This window comes from Typopeltis vanoorti, chromosome 16 (assembly GCF_054136105.1).
Source record: "Typopeltis vanoorti isolate ZY-2024b chromosome 16, IOZ_Tvanoo_1.0, whole genome shotgun sequence".
Classification (NCBI taxonomy): Eukaryota; Metazoa; Arthropoda; class Arachnida; order Uropygi; family Thelyphonidae; genus Typopeltis; species Typopeltis vanoorti.
In genome coordinates this window covers 53,227,902-53,249,735 of record NC_143564.1, presented here as the reverse complement: position 1 = coordinate 53,249,735, position 21,834 = coordinate 53,227,902, and the positions used below count along the sequence as shown (strand labels likewise).

Here is a 21,834-nt window from a genome sequence, read left to right as displayed (position 1 = left end):
TGTGTGTGTATACACATACACACACACATATACAAGATTTGTAATTATATATATTTGTATATAAATCATATATATATATATATATATATATAAATTCCATTTTTTTTGTTTTGAATTTTCTTAGAATTTGAGGTAATGTTCCATATAGAACCTATACAGCTTTATTTTCCTTTACTCTAATTTTTTTCTTTGTTGCTCTAGAGGTTCCAGCTTATCTGATTGATTTAATGCATGATAAAAATGCTGAAATTAGAAAAGTCTGTGACAGTACACTGGATATTATTGCTGTAAGTTACTTACATTATAATTATTTGTTTTCATTCTGGTTTTTTTTTTTTTTCTACACAAGAAATGGCAGGTTCTGTAACATTACTGCCATGTCTAGCCAAGAGATTGAGAAAAGAAATCTGTTGATGTTTTTCTTCTTTTATGTGAATAGCTAGAGGTTTAGTTCTTGAAGAATATGAAGAAGACTCCTCCAGAGGATAATAGAGGCTTGGAGTTAGAGATTGTGAATAGTTCATTTCAGTAGAACTTAACTATTTAGTAGAGTTAGTTCAGTAGAACAATGCCCATATAAATACCTGTAGAAAAGGAACAGTCAGAAATTAATCATCTATGAGATAGTTGTTAGAGAGGATCCTTTTCATGTAGAGAGAGAGAGATAGAAAGATCATAATTTAACTGGATTTCTTTCTTCCAGATAATATCAAAAATTTAGAAATGAATAGTTTTCATGCTCTACCCTAGATCTATGAATGGTATTCTGAGGTAGATGGATTTGGGATTTGTATAGAGAGAAGTAGTCTTGAGTGGAAACAAACAAGAAGCTTTTTTTGTAGAAGGTGCTATAATGTAATGTTTATGTTAGGAATGGCTATAAGTAAATGCCAGCTCCAAAAAAAAAAAAATATATATATATATATATATATATATATATATTTGGTGTAGGTGAAGTTAAAATTTTCTTACAAAAGAGAGGATAGAACTGTGTTTTGGTAACATTGAAGTTATGAGGTGGTTTTCTTTACCCCACTGAAGAATATTAAGATTAAGATGGATCAGTGCTTAAGGCAATGGTTATGGAAGAACTTAAAGCTTCAAATATATGAGTGTTACAACTTTGTCAAATGATGAGAAGGAATGGAGTGTGCCATTATTAACTCAGCTATGATTAAGATTTGAGGTTAATATGAGATGGCCATTTATGTTTAGGAGAAAGAGAATGCACAAAAGTATGGAGTTCTGAGCAGTCTATCATTGGTTGGAAAGTCTTCTTTTAAGATCCACTGTAACTAGGCTGAATGACCAGAGAGAGAGAGAGAGAGAAAGTTGACCATCTTACACAACATGAAAATAAAATGATAGTGCGAAATATAAGATGATGGCAAGTAAACCCATATGCCAGATTCGATAAAATGCTTTGAAAATATCGAGTGATGTAATCTGTCGTGTTGGTTGCTAATTAGTTGGCAAAGTTCCGGGTGGTGAAGAAGAAAGAAGAATACTCTTAAATGATCTTCTCTAACATTTCGGTGAGAAACGAGTCAATATAGCGGTTGCCCTTATTTTCCAATCTTTTTGAAAATGGGCTTGAATTTAGGCATAGGATGTAAGTCATTTTTCTATAGCTCAGGTTTTGTTGAACACATTTGGTAAAGATATTATCTAGAATAAACAACCATCTTTCCAGAGAAAACAATTATCCATATCAGAGGTGACTGAAATGCAGCTTGGTATTTGTAGCATGTTATTTTCTTCTAGCTAGTGTGAAAATTGTGAGTACATCCTTATTTATTGCTTATTCCTATATGAAATGTGCATTTCCTTATATTAAGTATAAGAAAAATTGAATTAATTTTAAAGAAAACTAATAACTCTCTGTGAAGTTTTAAATAGTTTCATTATAATTACTGTGATGCTTTTGTAAAAAAAAAAAATACATAGAATATCTTGAGGTTAATATGTGAAGGTCATTTATGTTTAGGGAGAAAGAGAATGCGCAAAAGTATGGAGTTCTGAGCAGTCCATCATTGGTAAGAAAGTCTTCTCTTAAGATCTACTGCAAGTAGACTGAATGACCAGAGAGAAAGTTGATCAACATCTTACAAAACATGAAAATAAAATGATGTAATAGTAATGAAATGTCTAATTAAGTTTTGGTACATGTTTAACTGTACTTAGTCTGACTTTGAAAGAATTGAATATAGAAAACTTGTTGCCTCTGCCATTGGCATTCTATTCCTGAGAGATACTTGTGACATTAAATTAAGAAATATAAACACATTAGCACAAGAATATTTTAATATTTGCCAAATATTTCAGTATGAAATTAACAGACTATCCTCAGTGGCTTGATAGGAACAGTTTTTACAAGGTGGAATATAAACAGTTGATCATTCAAAAGTAGAATGAGCCCCATGATGTTACATTGCTAAGCACTAAAGAGAGGTAAATTTCATCAGAGTGATGAATAAATTATAGGTATTAATTCACAATTTCATATAATAATCTTAATTTATAAATTCGATTAAAGATAACATTAGACTAATGTAGGAATTAGAAGGTCTCAATTAAAAAAAAAAACTAGTGGTCCCTTGTAAAAGCTGTTCAGCACAATTTCTGTTCTCCCACCTTTATCTCACCCATATGGCAGTACTGCATATGGGTGATAAAGCTGACTTCCTTTGCATCATTCTTCATGTACATCTTGCATAGATGAAACAACAAAATTACATGTTAAAAATGTTAATTTTCTTGACCATAACAGTTATAAAAATATAGGTAAAGCATAGTTGTTTATTATATGTACTTGATCAATATAGTCCCATTAGAAGTCTTTACATAACAAAATTACATGATAACCACAGTAATAAACTTTAATGAAAGTATAAATATTTGCACTGAAAACAACAGTACATTCTGTAGAATAAACAAGCAAATCAAAGAACAGGTATACAAGATACAAACATGCATACAACAGTCAGTTTACCAATTAAAAATGATTGCCCTATGCTAGATGTTCTTTCCAGAATATATTAAAAAACAATAATTAAAGAGATATATTTGATTATTAGTTACTATACTTGATTTACTAAAAGATGTAAAGAATAGCAAATATAAGGAAGAGAAAGAATAGGTACGAATAAAAATACTTTCAGTAGTGCTAAATGGAGTACCTCAAAACTTTCTTGAAAAGGCATTAATATTTAAAACTGTTTCTATGGAGAGGATGAGCTTCATCCCACAGGATACTATGTTTAGTGTCAGTACTATGCTGTGTCAAACTACACTCTTTTTCTTTAATTCTTTTTTTTTTTTTTTTCAAAGAATGTCTGTTCAAAATATGTCACTTTACATTCACAAGTGATCTGATAAACACCAGCTAAAGATAGAGGCAACAGTTTGTCTTTTGTAGATGGTGACAAATGAGAAATTTTGTTGATAAGAAAATATGAACTGATAATGAACTTACCACTTTCTTACATTGGATTAGTAGTTTTCACTGACACATTCAATTCATTGTGGAAAATGCTTGTAGTTTATTATTCTTGGGCATCCTTTTTACTTGCACAGCCTCTGGTACTTTGTCAACCAGCATGTATCAGAAACCTACCTTTATTGGCAGATACATTCATCAAAAGTTTGCTCATCTCGCCTCTCAAAAAAATGGTGTTATCAAGTCATTAATTAATAAAGTACATAATATGTGCTTCTGTCCCTCAAGTTTACAACAAGAACTTCTCACTATCAAAACTTTAATGGAATTAAAGTTTGCACCCTCATTAAATCTAAGAGATAATTAACTGGTATGTTTCAACACCTAAAGATTCTTCAACAGACTGCAGAATCCCAATCCCTTATATTTCTGGTATCTCTGAACCTATTGATAGAATTTTGAAAAAGTATCACCTTAATCCCAGATATTTTCTTACCATCTACAAAAGACAAACTGTCACCTATATCTTTAGCTGGTGTTTACTAGATCCTTTGTGAATGTAATTTGACTTACTTTGGGTAGACAAGCTCTTTCTGTGGAAAAAAATAATTACTGCATTGAATGTGTGAAACTTCAAAAGTCCGATCTTGCACATCGTATTATTGACACTAAACCCAGTATCCTGTGAGGATGAAGCTCAATATCAAAAGGCTTCTTTTTCTGATGGTATCCTACCACATGAGATGTGTACCCAAAAAATCTGTACTATATTATGCTCAGCCAATATCATCCCACAACATGGAATTAAGTTTAATATATACAGCATATAAAAACTTGAGCCTATTGCACTCAGCTCAGTACTGTGTAAAGTAATGGAGAAGGTCATCAATAGTCATCTTCTACACTTGAAATTCTGTCATCTAATCAGTGCTACCAGTATGGATTCTGTAAATCAAGTCTCCATACAAATTGCCTCGCCTCTGGACACATACAATGGAAAGGTTTCTCTACTGACATTTCCAAGGCATTTTTAAAGAGTTTGATAGCTAGGGCTTCTCAATAGATTGTCATGTTAGAGTCTGGCTTCTTTCCTTTATAATTTAATTGTAAGTTATCTCTTGGGTTGTTGAATTGAATGGTGCAGGGCATTCTCTTTTCAGATTTTCTGCGTTTTGCAGGTGTTCCTCAGGGATCTGTTATTTCACCCACCCTCTGTCCCCATACATAAATGACCTATCACTGACCTTAACTTCTGTACACAGTTTTGCTGATGAAAGTGCTGCACTCATCCTGCTCATACAATAAAACTTGCAGTGCTCAAATATTTCAAGTTTCAAGATCATCTACAATGTGTCCTAAATGCATCTTCATGCCATCCTTTAATTGCACAGTTTAATAGCTTAGTCACCTTCAGTGCTTCCAAACACAGTCTTGCCCTTTTTCTTGTAAAAAAAGACCTTAGTTATTCTCCCTTTACCATTAGGTAAAGGGAGAATAACTTCGCTTCTCAAATTTACTTACTCCTAGACTTTCCTGGCACAAACACATCACTTCTATAGTATTCTTAGCTTCAAAAAAAAAAAAAAAAAAACTGTTTTCTTATGAAGTTACTTTTCTTCTGTCCTGCTGCTTACTCTGTATAAATTCCAAATCCGCAACCTTGGAATACTGTTTTCATGTTTGGGGTTTTCACCTGAACCTTTCTAAAAATTCTAGATACTGTTCGGAAGAGGGAATTTCAGCTGATTAATGACTCCTCTCTTGCAGACTCTTCAGCCACTGTCTCGTAGATGTCAGTTCCCACATTGTGTATCTCTTCTGTACATATTTTCAGGGTGCTGTTCAGCAGAACTGGCTCCATCGTGCTTCATTTCTGTTAAACCTACAATAATGTGATCAACAATTGCCCAGTTGAACTTCTGACTCACTTCTTATCTCACTTCACATCACTTCTATAGTATTCTTAGCTTCTGAAAAAAAAAACTACCATCCTTCTTTGCGTATGAAGTTACTTTTCTTCTGTCTAGCTGCTTACTCTGTATGAATTCCAAATCTGTGACCTTGGAATATTGTTTTCGTGTTTGGGGTTTGCACCTGAACCTTTCTAAAAAAATCTAGATACTGTTCAGAAGAGGGCATGTCAGCTGATTGATGACTCCTCTCTTGCAGACTCTCTTCAGCTACTGTCTCACAGATGTCATTTCCCACATTGTGAAGCTCTTCTGTAGATATTTTCAGGGTACTCTTTAGCAGAACTGGCTCTATCATGTCTTCATTTCTGCTAAACCTACAATAACATGATCAATCAATAACACTCCTGCTTCTTTCATTCATCTCTCATTCCATATATATTAGTTCTGAACAGCTGAACAGCTTTCTCCATGAAGTATTCCTCAAAGACCAACATGCAACAAAGTATCAACAGATCACTTTTGTTCTTAATCCCTGCCCTCACATGTATTTATTTGCCATAGGCCATGCACCTTCTCATGTTGGGAGTGATACATTATATATGTATGTATTGTGCATGGTGTTTGTAAATACTATATGAAGGTTAAAAAAAATCCTGTGAAGAAAAGATTTATGCAGGACTGCAAGGCTGGTGATTGTAGAAGCTTGGCAGACAGCTTTTAGCAATAACATAGAATGAGGAGTTAGGTGTAATGGGGATCAACATTGTTTGGGATATGATTAAGAATTATTTTTATCAAGAATATCTGAATGTATTCCAAAGGTCAGAAGGTTAAATTAGTTGAGGTATTTCATTCTCAACTATATCTCAATGATATTTCACTCTTGGACATAGGACATCATGCGACTTGAGTATGGAGGAAATGACAGAAGTGGGACTGGAGGTGGGCAAGCAGAAATTCAATAAACTTAATATGAGTAAGGCAGTAGGGCTCTAAACATATCACGGTGTGTTTTAAAAGAATGTTTCAGTGCATTAATAGCTTGGCATGAGAGTAGTGCAATTAGGAAAGTCTCAAAGGAGTGGAAAGTGGTTAAAATTAATCCACTTCATAAAGGAGGTAATAAGATTGAGTCTGGAGTTGTGATTAAGGTGGCGAAGAGAACTAGAAGCAAGAAGTGGGTTGCTCTCAGCAAATATATAAACTGTGTCTTATGATAGGATAGGAGATGCATATACAGTAGTATATATAGATTTTGCAGCAGCCTTTGATAAATTGCCACTTGACATGTTGCTAATTAAATTAGGATGGATGAATCACACAGCAGATTGCTGCATTAGATTAGAGATTAGCCATTTGCATGGCTAATCTCTAATCTAACACTCCTTCTCAAAACACAACTTGCTGATGTTATGCATCAGCAAGTTGTGTTTTGAGAAGGAGTATTCCTAAATAGGAAAGTAACCATGGTGTGTGCACCAAAGATTTTTTTTGTGGCTATTTTGTTTAACTTGTATTTTAATGAGATTGGGAGAGGATTAAAAGGGGATGTGTGCTTGCAGATAGGTAGATAGTTGCAAAATCCTTTAAAGCAAAAACGTATATGTTGTGGCTTTATAGGATTTGAAATTTGAAGATCACAATGCTAGTATTGCAAGGGATCCTAGCAGTGTTGAAGTGAACATTAACATGTAGTAGTAAAAAAGTTGTTTCATTGTGTGAGGCCTTGATTAGTCTGCCTATGGACTACTGGACACAGATTTGTTCATGTGGTTTTTAAGGTGCTATGGATACACTATAAAGGATCCAAAGAAGAGTGAATAATGTTGAATATGAGTACAGATTGAAGGAATACTATTTTCAGAGCCTAGCAGATAGGAGAGGATGGATGATATATTAGTCTGGAAGAAAGTTTTCAGAGAATAGATGGAGTAAGGCAAGAGTCCATCTCTGGAAGTTTTTATAAGGAGGGTGTGAACAGGAGAGAGAGAGAGAGAGTAAGTATTATGAATGGAAAGTGAGGAATAGTTTTTTTTTTTTTTTTTTTGCATGGAGAGTGATTGATAGTGGAAGATATACCCTTTTGAGTATGACAGCAGTGATGAATTTAAGGCACTGTTCAGGGAGTTCTGTTGGACCTCCCTCAATGTATCTTTCACTCCATGGAGTTCTTGTGATGATAACAATAATAATGATATTTTTTCCTTCCTTTCTTCTTCTTTTATTTCCTTCCTGACTTCCATCAGTTCTATAATAGGAGTAACGATGATTGAAGCTGTATTTTTCTTGCTTAATAGGTAACTTTTAGTTGCATTATCTAAGTTAATGCATATAGGTGTCTGCTTTGTTACACATTACTCCAATAATGAGCAGATATCAAGTGGTTTTAATTTAACAGCTATCTTCATAAGAGCTGAAAATGGCAATTATTCTTTAATTTTGTTAGAAAAATAACATAAAAAATACATTATTTTTCTTGAACTATATACTGTACAGACCTATATCTCATTAGTCAGACATCACTATATTGAATTCATTCACTTAAATTGATAAAAAATCCTTGATTATTAAGCTTCTTAGCATTAGTGCTATGCTTAAGAAAATTTATTAGAAAACTGCTTCTTCAGTTCCTAGTCTTCTGTGGTGAGAGTGGACATCATCCAGATGATGGAATAGTGGAAAAAAAGGCTTGAAACTGGTTGTATTTGAGATTTTGGGAGTCACCGAGAACAACAAAATGGGGATGAGGTTATGGAATAGGATAAAAAGAAGTAATTTACAAAACAGTTGCATGAAAACAAGGAGAGAATTACTTCACAGGGCTTACAAAGAAGTTATTGTTTTGAAAGAATCAACTTCAAAATGAGAACAAAGTTGGGCCTAGAGTCCTAAACAGTGACCCCCCCCCCCCCCAGTGGTCTAAATTTGGTGGTCATGGCCATTGGGCTGAAGATCTGAGGATGGATGCTTCCCAAATTTTGGGCAGTTTCATGCACCCAAATTTGTTGAAATTTAGGTGCATGAAAGGCAGATTCCATAAATAGCCTCTCATATTTATATTTGCTGCAGTGCAATAAAGTGGCCTTCTTCCAGCATATCCTGTGGTGAGTGTCCAAAGCAGTTGGTCAGTAAGTCCAGAGTGGCTGTAATGACAGAAATGGATGTATGTAGTCCACTTTGTTCAGAAAGTCTGATATTGACTGTCCTGCATGTTTGGCCATAGTGGAACAGTTTGCAACTGCAAGGGACCCGATAGACACCTGGTAGGTCTAGAGCAGTGTTTCTCAACCAGTGGTCCATGACGATGGGACATGTGGTCCGCAGGCAGACTTAAATTAATTAAATAAATATATATTTTTTAATTATCCAAACAAAACAAATTAAAATTGAACAAGTAAAAATTATTGAAATCAAATGGAGCCTTCAAAAATCCAACAAATAGCGTCAGAATGTTCAAAGGCAGAAGCAAAAAAACTATTGTTTTTCACTTCACCCCTCTTTTATTATTCGTCATTCTGCTGCTACATTTGTAGTTGCAGAATGAAGAATAATAAAAGAGAGGTAAAGTGAAAAACAATATAGTTTTATTGCTTCCGCCTTCCTTCCCTTGCTGTTTTGTCAGATTTGAAGTGAACATGTGTTATCAACATTTCAACCAATTGCTTGTTGTGTATAGGTTTTTATTATTGAAGGTTTCCTTCAACCAAGGCTCAATATATCTTCAGAAGCGCTAAGTGATACTTGAACAAAGTGTGTCGTGAGTTAACCCCAGTATTTATATATTTTTCGGAAACGTTTTTTTAATAATGGAAAAGTGGCTCAGAACTAGAAATTTGAAAAGAAGAGCAAATGGAACAGGTAATGCTAACCCTAATTGTAATACAGGTGTTGTAATGGCCAGTAAATCTGATACTATTAAAATAGAAGAAATAAGCAGTTCAAAGAAAAAATACAGTAGGAAATATAACAGTTCATATTTGGAATTCGGGTTTATTTGGTGTGGAGATGAAAGTGAAAGAAACCTCAATATGTTTTGTGTTATGAAGTGTTGTCGAATGAGTGCATGAAACCTGCAAAACTCCGATGACATTTAGAAACTAAACATTGTGATGTGAAAAATAAGCCAATTGAATTTTTGCAGCGATGCTTAGGGACATTAAATCATGGGAAAGATATAGTTTCGGCCATGGGTTCCATTAATAGCAAAGCACGGGAAGCATCCTATCTCTTAAGTTTGCACATAGCGAAAACAGAGAAACCTCATTCTATCAGGGAAAATTTACTACTTCCAGCTATAAAAGATGTGGTAAAAACAATGTTTGGCAGCAAGTTACTAAAAGATGTTGATTTGATTCCTCTTTCAAATGACACTGTTGGTCGCAGAATTAATCATATGGCAGGCGACATAGAATCTCAGTTAATTGAAAGAGTTAAGAAGAGCCCTTAATATGCATTACAAATAGACGAGACTACTGATGTTACAAATGATGCACAGTGAATATGCTACGTAAGATATGCGCATGATAACAACATTCATGATTACATCAATAATTACATAGTACACAAAGGGATCCAGTTGAAAAAATGTATAGGCTTCTGTTCAGATGGAGCTTGCGCTCTTACAGGCAGGCATAGTGGGGTTGCTTCTAAGGTCAAAGAAGTAGCTCCGGATATGAATTCGGTGCATTGTTTCATGCATAGGGAAGTGTTAGCCTCCAAAGGAATGCCACCAGAATTTAAAACTGTGCTATACAACGCTGTCAAGCTAGTTAATTTTATCAAAACTTGACCGTTAAATAACAGATTATTTTCAGTACTCTGCAATGAAATGGGCAGTGAATATACACAACTTTTGCTTTATTCTGAAATTCACTGGCTTTCCAAGGGCAAAGTACTAACAAGGTTATTTCAATTAAGGCACGAAGTTTCATTATTTGTAAATGAACATAATTCTAATTTTGCATCACTCCTTGTTGACAGAGCATGGTTATCAACACTATTCCTCAGACATTTTTTCGAAATTAAATGAACTAAATCTCTCCCTTCAGGGAAATTTTTTTAACTGTTCTTGATGCCTACGACAAAATAAAGGCATTCAAGAAAAAACTGATTTTATGGATTAATTATGTAAAAGACAGACAATTTGCACCTTTTCCAACATTGGAATCCTTTTTAGTGAAATTGATATTTTTGTTGATTCTGAGTTTGTGACCACCTCAAAAATCTGAAACGGAATTTTGAAACATATTTTCCGAATAACTTTTATAAGAAATTTCTGTGGGTTCGCGATCCATTTCAGGCTTGCAGTCACGAGAACGACCTTTCGTTATCGAAAAAAGAACAGTTAATTGAGCTTTCAAGTGACAGTGGGCTTAAAATGCAATTCCGTGATCTTGGTTTTGCTTGATTTTGGATCTCGTCTTCGGTGAGAAGTGAATTTCCGGAATTATCTGAAGAAGCATTGAAAATCGCCCTGCAGTTTTCTGCAAGGGTGAGAAAGGGTGAAAATCCTATCTTTGTGAGAAAGGATTTTCATCGCTCCTTCAAATAAAAACAAAATACAGAAATTGTCTTAGTGTGTGCCGATCTTTGACTGAAGTTGACCAATATTGATCCAGATACCCAACAACTCTGCAAGATCCGAGAAGCTCAACCATCTCATTAAAAGTAAGTAGTAACATAATTATATCTTATTTATTTGTTTAATAAAAATTAAAACTTTGTTCAATGATGATACACTTTTAATCGTTTACTTCCAATTTAATTAATTATGTTGCCATATCTTTCAAAACATGCTTTTAGATTTATTATGTTATAAATGGCACAGTTTTTCCGAAATGTTGGTAATTCCTACATAGGTTTTTAAAAAAAAAAAAAAAAAAAAAAAAACCTATGTAGGATTTTTTTAAAAAAAAATACAAAAAATCAAAACGACGTATAGGGAAATAAATTAAAAAAATAGTATGTTTATTTTTGAAGTAAAACTTTAATTCCAACATTCTAAAATGTTATTTTTCTTGCTTTTCTGTTCGCAAAATCGTCGATCACATTGTCGAAATTTATTTCGTCACTCAGTTGCTGTTTTATAGATAGTAAGGCAAGATTTCATAAATGCCAAAAAAAGGTGCCGCAAGGGGCGAATTCCTCCCCTTCCCCAAGCTATGCCTCTGTAACTTAGTGGTCCGCAGAATTGTTTTAGGCATTTTACTGGTCCTTGGGCTTAGAAAGTTTGAGAAACGCTGGTCTAGAGAATGTGTCTGGTTTGTGGTGTAACGGATAAGGGATGCCAGTTTTTTATGTGGTTTGTAAGTAGTTGTAAGGTTGTATTTTTATTAGTTTTTTTATTTATTTTTATTAATTTTCAGATGGGTCCCAGAGATATGGAATGGTGATTTTGTGTAATCTCTACTCTGAAGAGGGGGAAAGAAGAAGGGGGGGATGAGGTTATAGGGTTTTAATATTTTGTAGAGAGTTGTAGCCATTGGCTAAGAAAGTGTTGAGAAAGTGGTGAAGTTCAGTAGTTAAGACATACAAATTATCCAGATTAGTAGTTAGACATGCAAATAACCAGACATTTAGCCAAAGTGCTTTCATAATATACTGGCAACACTCTCAAATATAAAAAAAAACGGAGATATGCTGTCAGGTGGTGTATGGTGGTAGGTCTGTGTTTGGAGACTGATACTAGTTAAAAATTGTGTTAGAATTAGATTGCATTGTGGTGTTAATTAGATTTAAGTTAAAAGTTTTATTTTCAATTTAGTTATAGTCTTTCTGCACAATAAGTTTCGTAACTTAGCACATTGCACCGATATGAAGCAGAATAATGGCATCCAAGGTATCATTGTTTAAAGAATTCAACCAAAGGGACTTCGTACAGTGCAAGATGTATGCATTACCAAAGGCAAATGGAATTTGGTTTCAAAGCAATAGTGGTGGGAAAGCGTGCCAAAAATGCTATAAAAGCAAGGGTCAAAAGTGTGGGTAAGGTCTTGAGATTGAAGCGGTGGATGGAACAAAGAATACACGTGAAAATGTCTGATGGTGTAATGTTAGATAGGATTGAAACAGGGTTAAAAGTCACACGATTGAAAAAGAGAGAGAGAGAGAGAAGTGTTGATCAAGAGAATAGTAGTATGACGGATGTAAAGAATGAACAGTTGGCTGTATTGAGGAAGATAACTAATATTTAAGGAATTGACAGCGTATACTAGAAATATAAATTAAATAAACTTTAATATATACTTTCCGATATTTCGGCAAATGTCACGTTGCCATCTTCTTGGGAACTTAATACAAAGACATGTGCACACAAGTACTACATAACAGCAAATGAGAACTGAAGCTAGGAAGCTAACGTTTTCCTAAAGTCCTGGTGGTGCCCCCTGGCGGGCTATATTGGTGGTTCTTGGCCTTTGGGCTGAAGTTCTTCTGATAATTGTTTCCCAAATTTGGGGCAGTCTCATGCATCCAAATTTGTTGAGGTTTGGCATGTTCCTAAGGGCTGAGGCTGATTCCATGAATAGTCTTTCATACTTGAACTTGCTGCGGTGTATGACTGTGGCTTTCTTCCATCTTATTCTGTGGCGAGTATCCAGAGCGTGGTCTGCAAGCCCAGAGTGGCTGTACTGGTGAAATCGGATGTAATCCTTGTGTTCTGAGATTCTGATATTTGCTGTCCTGCCTGTTTGGCCAAAGTAAGACAATTTTCTCAGCCAATGGCTACCCCCCCCCTAAAAAAAAAAAAAAATCCAGAGAATACTTAACCCAGTTATCCACAACCCACCACCCCATCCCCTTCACAAAAAAGATTACTCTAAATCCATCACCATTCCCTACATCCGAGGCACCTCTGAAAAAATCAACAAAATCTTTAGAAAACACAACTTAACCACTTGTTATAGACCACATAGAAAATTGGCATCCCTTATCCACTCCACTAAAGACCAACCACTTCCCCTAGACCTACCTGGTGTGTACCAGGTCCCTTGCAGCTGTAAATTGTTGCTGGAATGAATGATTTGCAAGGAGAAAAGTATGGCATGAGGGAGGACATGAAAGAATTACTCAAAGCTGAGAAGGAGGACCATAATAATGAATGATTTGATGCGTAGGTGATTCAGGAGGAAAAATGTTGAGTTTGATCGGTGAAAGGACTTATACAAGAAGGATAGTTTGCATCTGAATGGATTTGGTGTTCAGAAAAGTGTTGTTGAATGAAGTGGAAATAGATGTGCAAAATTAGGGAAACAAGAGCTTTTATGGGGGATGCTGTTGAGTAGATATGGAGATATCAGTGAGGCAGTTGAATGTAAGAATGTGCATAAAATGCCTAAGTTGACACCACTGGTAACAAACCAGAATGTAATAGTTAGTATAAATTGTCAGGTTAGTGGTGGGCATAAGGGGCTTTTGCACTTTATGTACATTAATATGAGGATTCAGAACAAGGGAAAGAGTCTTTTGGCATTTGTTAATTGATCCTGGCGAAAGGTTTTTGACATTAGTGAGACATGGCTGACAGAAGATGATATAGTTAATGGGATAGAATGTGAAGGGTATAGTGTGTTCAGGGAGGATAGAGAGAAAAGAATGAGAGGAGGGGTGTTACTGATGATAGCCGATGAACTGCAACCAAAGAGAGTAGAAGTTTAACTGCAGGCCAGTGAAAATAGCACATTTGAGGCGATCTGGTGTGAGATTGAGACCAGCAAAACAAAATATACAGTTCGATGCTTCTAAAGACCAGGTATGGAAAATATGATGAGGAATAATTCTTGTAGATAAATATTATATATTGTAAATATAAATATAGGAAGGTATTGATTCAAGTTTTTTTATTAATATTTTAGTATATCTTGTCATTTCCTGAAAAATTTAAAGTCATGATGAGGGATAGTATGCATTGGCAAATAAACTGAATGAGTGGAGGGTAGGTAATTATTATGGGGGATTTCAACTATGGGAACATAGATTGGAAGGAGGAGAGGATACTTGGGAGGAAGGAAATGGAATTTATGCAGTTACTATGGATTAATTACCTGAGATGGCATCTGGTGGAGTATACTAGGGTTTGAGAGTGTTAGATCTAGTAATTGCATCTGAGAATTTGTCTATAATTAATATGATCATGTTGCCTCCACTTCGTGAGAGTGATCATATGATCTTGACCTGAATGTGGCTAAATGTATGGAATTTTCAATTAAGATGGGGTATATGTGGAAATACAAGGTTGGTATGATAAGCTAGGGGATTGTTTAGATCAGTGCCATAGCACGTGCAACTGCAAGCTCTGGATGTTGATAGTGCATGGAAGGTGCTAAAGGAGTGTTGGCAGGAAGTAATGCTAGGCTGGATACCTAGAGCAGGAGGGTAAATCAAGTGGGAGTTAAATGGATGAATATCATCATAAAAGAAAAAATTGGGGGAATTTGGAGAAAGGTGACCAGCAAGCACATGAGCTGTACAAAGCACAGGCCAGAAGGATAACCAGTATTATAATTCATTTAAATAGCCCAAAGATAATCCCAAAGAAGAAAAATAGCGTTTGCAGGACATTTGATGATGGAGTCATTCTGGAGTATTGCAGAATAGTATTGCAGGGGATGGTGGAGGGAAGGAGAGGAAGACCCCGACTGCAATGGAAAGACAACATCAAAGACCGGACGGGCAAGAGTCTTACAGAAGCAAGAGATAGAGAGGCATGGAAGCTGACTGTTCATCAACTGCAACCCTCTTAAAAGAGGAGGCCACAGGATTAGATTAGATCATCCAGGTGGAGATATTGTAGTAACAAGAGAGGTAAAGACTTATATAGGAACTGAGGTAAATGAAATGAAGGTGCACAGCATATTAGAGAACCTTGATGTGAATACAGCTATGGGATTAGATGGTATACCACTTCGTTTTACGTTAAGGTGCTAGGGAATTGTCAGTGCCTTTGACCACATTGTTTAATCTGAGGCTCAGATTTGGATTAGTCCCAAAGGGGTGAAAAGAGGGGAAAATAATTCCATTGCATAAAGGAAGCTCCAAGACTTATGTAAAAAATTACCGACTGATCAGCATATCAGGAATTGTTGTCAAGGTACTGGAGAAGTACCTTGGGCAATAGTAAAATACACGAATGGATAGACTGAAATGGGATACTATATGGGGACAACATGGTTTTTTCAAGGGTAGGTTATGCCTAAATAACTTGCTTACGTTTTATAATACAGTAACAGCTGAGTTGGATAAAGGTTTACAGCTGGACTTTGCAAAAGCCTTTGACAGGATATTACATGGAATTCTAATCAATAAACGGTAACATATGATAATGGATATATTTGGTGAGGTGGATGAGGGTGGTTGATGGAGAGATATCAGAGAGTAGTTTATTCAGTAGTAGAGTCCAGAAGAAGGCCTGCGACTAGTGGCATGCCATAGGGCTCTGTTCTTGGGCTGCTACTGTTTAATTTGTACATTAACAATATAGGAAAGGATCTGAAAGGAACTATTCAGTTGTTTGCTGATGATGCAAAATTGGGTAGAGCAATAGTTAATACAGATGATGTTAAAATTTTGCAGGATGATTTGGACTGATTGCAGTCTGGGCAAAGGAGAATGGATGTTATTTTAATGTGGCAAAGTGAAAGGCTATGCATTTTGGGGTGAAAAAATTACCAGCTGTATACCACATTAATGGAACCGTACTCAAGGTACTCATCCACCTCACCTCACCAGGAAATTGACAAAGCCAGAGATTTGTGAGTCAATGGATAGGAGAGGGTACAATGGCAAAAGTGTCTAAAGCAGCTCATTAGATTACTTGGTTACTGAAGCATATTGTAATGAGCAGAGACAAGCAGGTTGTTATTCCTCTTTATCAAGCCTTGATAAGACCCCATTTTGACTACTGCACTCAGATCTGGTCACCCAGGTTTCTAGGCAATGAGGAAGAGGCAGAAGAAAGTGTGGGTGGACATTGTGTTAGTGCCTGCATGTACATATTATTATTCTGTGATCCCTGATGATGGCAATGTAACATAATATAGGAAGTATTAATTAAAGTTATCATAGTTAATATTTATTATACTTTTTCTGAAAAATAATTAGTGATGTATGGCCAATAAGTCTTTCCATCAGAAATAGAAATAATGAATATATTTATTGCAAAAAAATCACACATACAGTTATATTTAATATTATATAATTACATTTTTAGTTTGCCAATTTTATATATGCAAATGAAAATGAGAAAAGGTAGAATGAAAGGTTGTTGTAGTGTATAATAATTTCAATAGTTCTATAATAAATATTTAATTATGTTTATTAATGTTTATTGCAATCTGTGGAATATTTTTTTGTGACCCCACCTGGGAGAAATTGGAGCCCACAGTTTAAGAACCACTACTATTCCATCTTCTGCTTCGATGATGACTTTTTCCTTTTTTTAGATCCCAGGAAGCAACCTCTGTTTCCCTTTCTTTTAAAATGCATTTTTTTTTTTTTAAATGGTTTCCTCCTCTTTTGCTCTCCTTTATTTCATTGTATTCTGATTGTCTGCTTATAGCCCTTGTTCTTTTGTTTTCAGTCCTCGTTATTCTCACTAATTCTGAAAAAAGCATTGTTCCAGACTACCCTATCATCAGCATCATTTATACAGTTCTTAAGAAAAAATCTGTTAAGTATTTTTTTTAACATATGTTAAAAAACACGTTCTTTTTCTTAATGATTAGCTAGCAAACAAATATGAGCTTGCTACGGAAGTGCTCTTAAAGATAAATCTAAACTAATGGTGAATTCGGCATGACTAACCAAAAACTTTTGTCAGAAAATAAGTTTCTGTGTCTTTACTTAAATTTTATATGATGATTTTTACAGTTAGTAATTTTGAAATTCACTTTTTTTGTGAGAGTATAGAAAGTGCAGCTAAGTAAGAGTAATTTCTTAATAAGTTTATTTTTATTTTACAATGAATTGCCTTATGATGTTTTTAATTTTTATCTCATTAGGAACATGACGAAGAATGGGCAAAGAAAATTCAGCTAGAAAAGTTTCGTTGGCATAACTGTCAGTGGCTTGAGATGATAGAATCCAGACAGATAGAAGATGGTGCAGATTTTTGCATTGAGGATCAGTTTGGACCATATATTCAGGAATCTGATTTGCTAGACAGAGCTGATCTTCTTTATACTAGTGGTAAATAAGTTGGAATGTTTATTTTGTTGAATTAATATTTAAAAAAAAACAAAATTCTGTGTTAAAATCTTCATAATAATTTTTCATGCAGTTCATTTCCAGGCCTTGTTTTGAGGAGCAAGTCATTGAAATTAACTGGAACAAAATTGTGCTGCCACTGCCTCCTGTCAATTACAGTGGATTTCTTACACATATATATGGAGGTGTCAAAATATTGCTTGCATGCCATTCTTGGTTCCTTAATATATATTCTTCTTAAGGAGCTTCTCCAATTTGGCAGTTAGCAATCATGGTATACCAGAATATCCGATCATCTGCCATTCTTTTGATCTCGTAATAGCTCTTGTAACCCATCCATAATATACATTACTTGAGAATAAGGTTAAGTTAACAGATATGATGAAGAATTAGGAATTTTTACTCTGTTAATATATAACTAAATTTTGATAAAAACACACAGTCTGTAGTGCCACCTCTCTGCATTATTATGTGACTGTTTAGCACACCAATATTAATTCACTGGATCGAGTGAACAAAGAGTAAAATTCAGTTTCATTTGCCAGAAGGTTTGTTTTGCTTACATTTCCTCCAAATAGATTATATTGATGAAATGTCATGCATATTTGTAATCTATGCACAAAGTCACATTTAAAAAAAAAATTTTTTTTATATATATATGTAATTGTCTTTCTAATATGAAAACTCTTATAGGTTATAAATTAGCCCTTTGATCTTTTTCATTGTTGAATAGAGAAGAACATCTTGCAGGTGTGTTACAGCTCATCCACAGAGTCTGGATATAATTATTCACTTGGTTTCTGTGGAGATGGAGAGACAGTACAACAAGATCCAGCTGAAGGTTACAAGGTGATATCTAGCTTAAGAGGATATGTGGTCTTAACAGTTTGAGAAATAGATGGATGAGAGGAAATATGAGAGATAACATAAAAGTTATTGAGAGATCATACAATACAGATACAGGTGTAAAATTCCACAGGCTAGATATCACCTTGTTATCCCCAGCTGGATCTTTTTGCATTTTTGGAGCTGGCTCAGGGTATGGTTAGGTCCACATTCTCATAATGTGTGCACATGTAGAATGGTTTAATTGTGAATGCATTCAAAGAGAGATGTTCACAGGCATGAATGACTAAAAGGGACCCTCCCTTCATGTGTCTTTGGAATATGGAGGGTCCATAATTATGATAACAAATAGCAATCCTTATTATATTCCCTTGAATATTTGACCATTTTTTATAAAATATAAATATGGTCTCATTGCATAGGCTTCTGTGGAGATAGGACATTTTTAGAAAATGAATTCAAGAACAAGTATGATAGCTGGTGTGTGTAGCATGTGGCCTTCCTCGATGAGCCCTGACTCCCTGGAGGTTTCTCTTAATAATAATAATAATAATTTTACATCAGGTCTGGTCTTCCTTAATCTATCATGACACACTTGTTGGAAGTTTTTCCACTTGGTTATACTATAAATTAATGATGCCAAAAAATTATATTCTTGGTTTAATCCTTTATCCAGGTGTAAGCAAACAAAGTTTGTGCCTGAAGTATTTTCAGGACAGGACAACTCATATATAGAGGCTAATGACTTCATATCACTTGCCTTTGTATCCCATAATGCAAAGGACATGTATGATGCTATGCATAAGACCTCAATAAAGGTCAAAACTGGTGTGGATAGTGACCCTTCCCATAATGCAAAGCACATCTTTATGGACATGCATTATGAGAAGGGTCACTATCCAGTTTCGACCCTTATCACAGTCTCATCAGTGGGAACCAGACCCAGAAGTGATACCAAGATTGAAATAATTCAGAAGTCATATTTCCATATACGAGTAACCAGAAGGTGTCTCACCTTATTATTAAAATACTCTGGATTAGAGATAGTTGTTGGAAGTTTTTCCACTTAGTTATACTATAAATTAAAGATGACAAGAAATTATATTCTTTGTTTAATCCTTTTATCCAAGTGTAAGCAAACTTAAAATTCTTCAGGTGCATTTGCTTACACTTGGATAAAGGATTAAACCAAGAATATAATTTCTTGGCATCTTTAATTTATAACATGACACACTTGTATCTACCATTAATATACAACAACCCATGAACCAGGAGCCATCATAATAGTGAATGCACGCATTCCATTATTTAAACATTTTCTATTATGTTTCACCAGAGATGTTAACTGTTATTATTTGCTTTCTAGTTTTTAGTTTATTCATATACTGAGTGTTCCTGGCAAGATCTATGCAAGTATACTTGAGAAACGGTTGAGAAGAATTGTGGAAGAAAAGCTTGGTGAAGAACAAGCTGGATTCAGGCCAAATAGAGGCTATCAGGATCAGATCTTCACTTTACGACAAATAGTCGAGAAAGCATGGGAATATAACAAAGATCTGTATTTAAGTTTTGTCAATTTGGAAAAGGCATATGACGAGGTGCCAAGAGAGAAGCTATTCAATACGCTGCAGTTATATGGTGTCAATGGGGCATTATATCAAGCAATACTTAGTCTTTATTTGAGTTGTAAGTCAGCAGTTAGAATTGAAGGAAGTACAGGAAGATGGCTTAATGTTAAATCTGGTGTGAGACAAGGATGTACATTATCCCGTCTGTTATTCATTATCTATATGGATCACATTATGAAAGAAAGTGGTATTAAACATGATATCAGAATTGGAGATGTTAATGTCAGCTCTTTGCTTTATGCGGACGATGTTATACTTCTAAATAAATCCACTACAAGTCTGCAAGATTCTCTGACTAAATTGAATAGCTGTTGTAATAGATATGGTATGAAGGTCAGCAATAAAAAGACAAAGACAATGAAAATAGGCAGAATCATTGAAAATGTCAACTGTATTGTGAATGGAGAACCTTTGGAACAAGTAAAACATTTCAGCTGCATAGGCACAATTTTTAGTGAAGATGGTAAATTAAATATAGAAATAGACAACACAATCAGCAAAGCTGTTATGGTGGGAGGTCAATTGAATAAATTCATATGGAATAAGAGAGAAATTAGTCGGAACACTAAATTAGCTGTGTACAAGACAGTGTTCAAACCAGTTTTAACTTATGGATCTGAGAGCTGGGTCAGAAGTAAAACACTTGACCAAAGACTAGAGACTGCAGATATGAGAATCCTGAGAAAGATTATAGGCGTGAACAGATGGCATCAATGGCAATATCATATTAAAAATGAGAATATTAGGAAAGACCTTGACATTGTCAGCATCCAGGAATGCGTTAGCAGAGTTAATCTCAGGTGGTATGGTCACTTAAATAGAATGGGAGTGGAAAGATTAGCAAAACAAGTGTTCTCTGCCAGGTTGGCAGGAAAACGACCCAGAGGAAGACCAAGATATAGGTGGATTGATGCGGTACAAAGTGCCTTAGACAATAGAAATATAAGATCTGATAATGTTGGAGTCTTGACAAGTAACAGACTGATTTCGAGGAAAATTGTAGATAGGAAGTTAGTAATGATGTAATTTTTGTCATGTACTATCATATCCTGTACACCCCTTGAGGGTACATGGCAGGAATTTGATGATCATCATATTATTTCCTGATGAAGTGAAACAAGTATTTCATGACACCAGTCAAATTAAAAAGATTCTATTTGACATATTTGTTTGCAGTTTTTTATTTTTTAAAAAAAGTTCTATAACTGTAGTCTGTTTATTTAACAATTGTAATTCTCGACACAAGAATAACAGGAAATAAATAATCTCTAACGTATTTGCTTATATTTTGCCGCTGTTATACAAAGCATTTTCAGAGCACTAAAAACAGTTTGTCACAGTATACAAATAGCAACAATTAGTTAACAATGTGACCAGTTTAAAAATTCTGACAACACAAGAAACTCAAGTCATAATTGGCATCATCTGTTGTTGGATATAGAGAGTGAGTTAACAAGTATTAATTTTGTCTTAAAATGACTATCTCCCAGATTTTTGGTAAATTGATATAGCGATACCTGTTGTGGTTTGATGAATGTTTTAAAGCTGCCGCAGATTTCAAAAACAGTCTCTCTGACTTACGGCTTCTGTGTGGCACATTTTTTTTTTTTTTTTTCCTATTTGATCCATCATGAGGAGTATCCAAGGCTTGGTCTGCTAGTCCTGATTTGCCATAGCAGTGGTGGTGAATGTCCTGTCAGGTCATTCAGGTAAGTCAGGTCACAAATACAGGGCACTTCATACACACCTGGATGTTATAAAAGAGAGAGTTGTCATTAGGCGAATGAATGAATGAGAGTTGTCAATT

The 21,834-nt window shown here is 34.9% G+C and overlaps 1 protein-coding gene across 5 annotated transcripts in view; it reads left to right on the top strand.

Moving 5' to 3' along the window:
- The window catches only part of Kap3 (kinesin associated protein 3), a 319,643-nt gene that overhangs the window by 247,790 nt on the left and 50,019 nt on the right, over nt 1-21,834 (top strand). For 4 of the 5 annotated variants that reach the window (XM_090406062.1, XM_090406060.1, XM_090406061.1 and 1 more), the window contains 2 exons: nt 202-287; nt 17,349-17,535. In XM_090406062.1, the coding sequence (XP_090262188.1) occupies nt 202-287; nt 17,349-17,535 (273 nt within the window). Of the gene's footprint in view, nt 1-201; nt 288-17,348; nt 17,536-21,834 lie in introns of those variants that run through there. The other variant, XR_016549579.1, reaches the window with a different exon arrangement.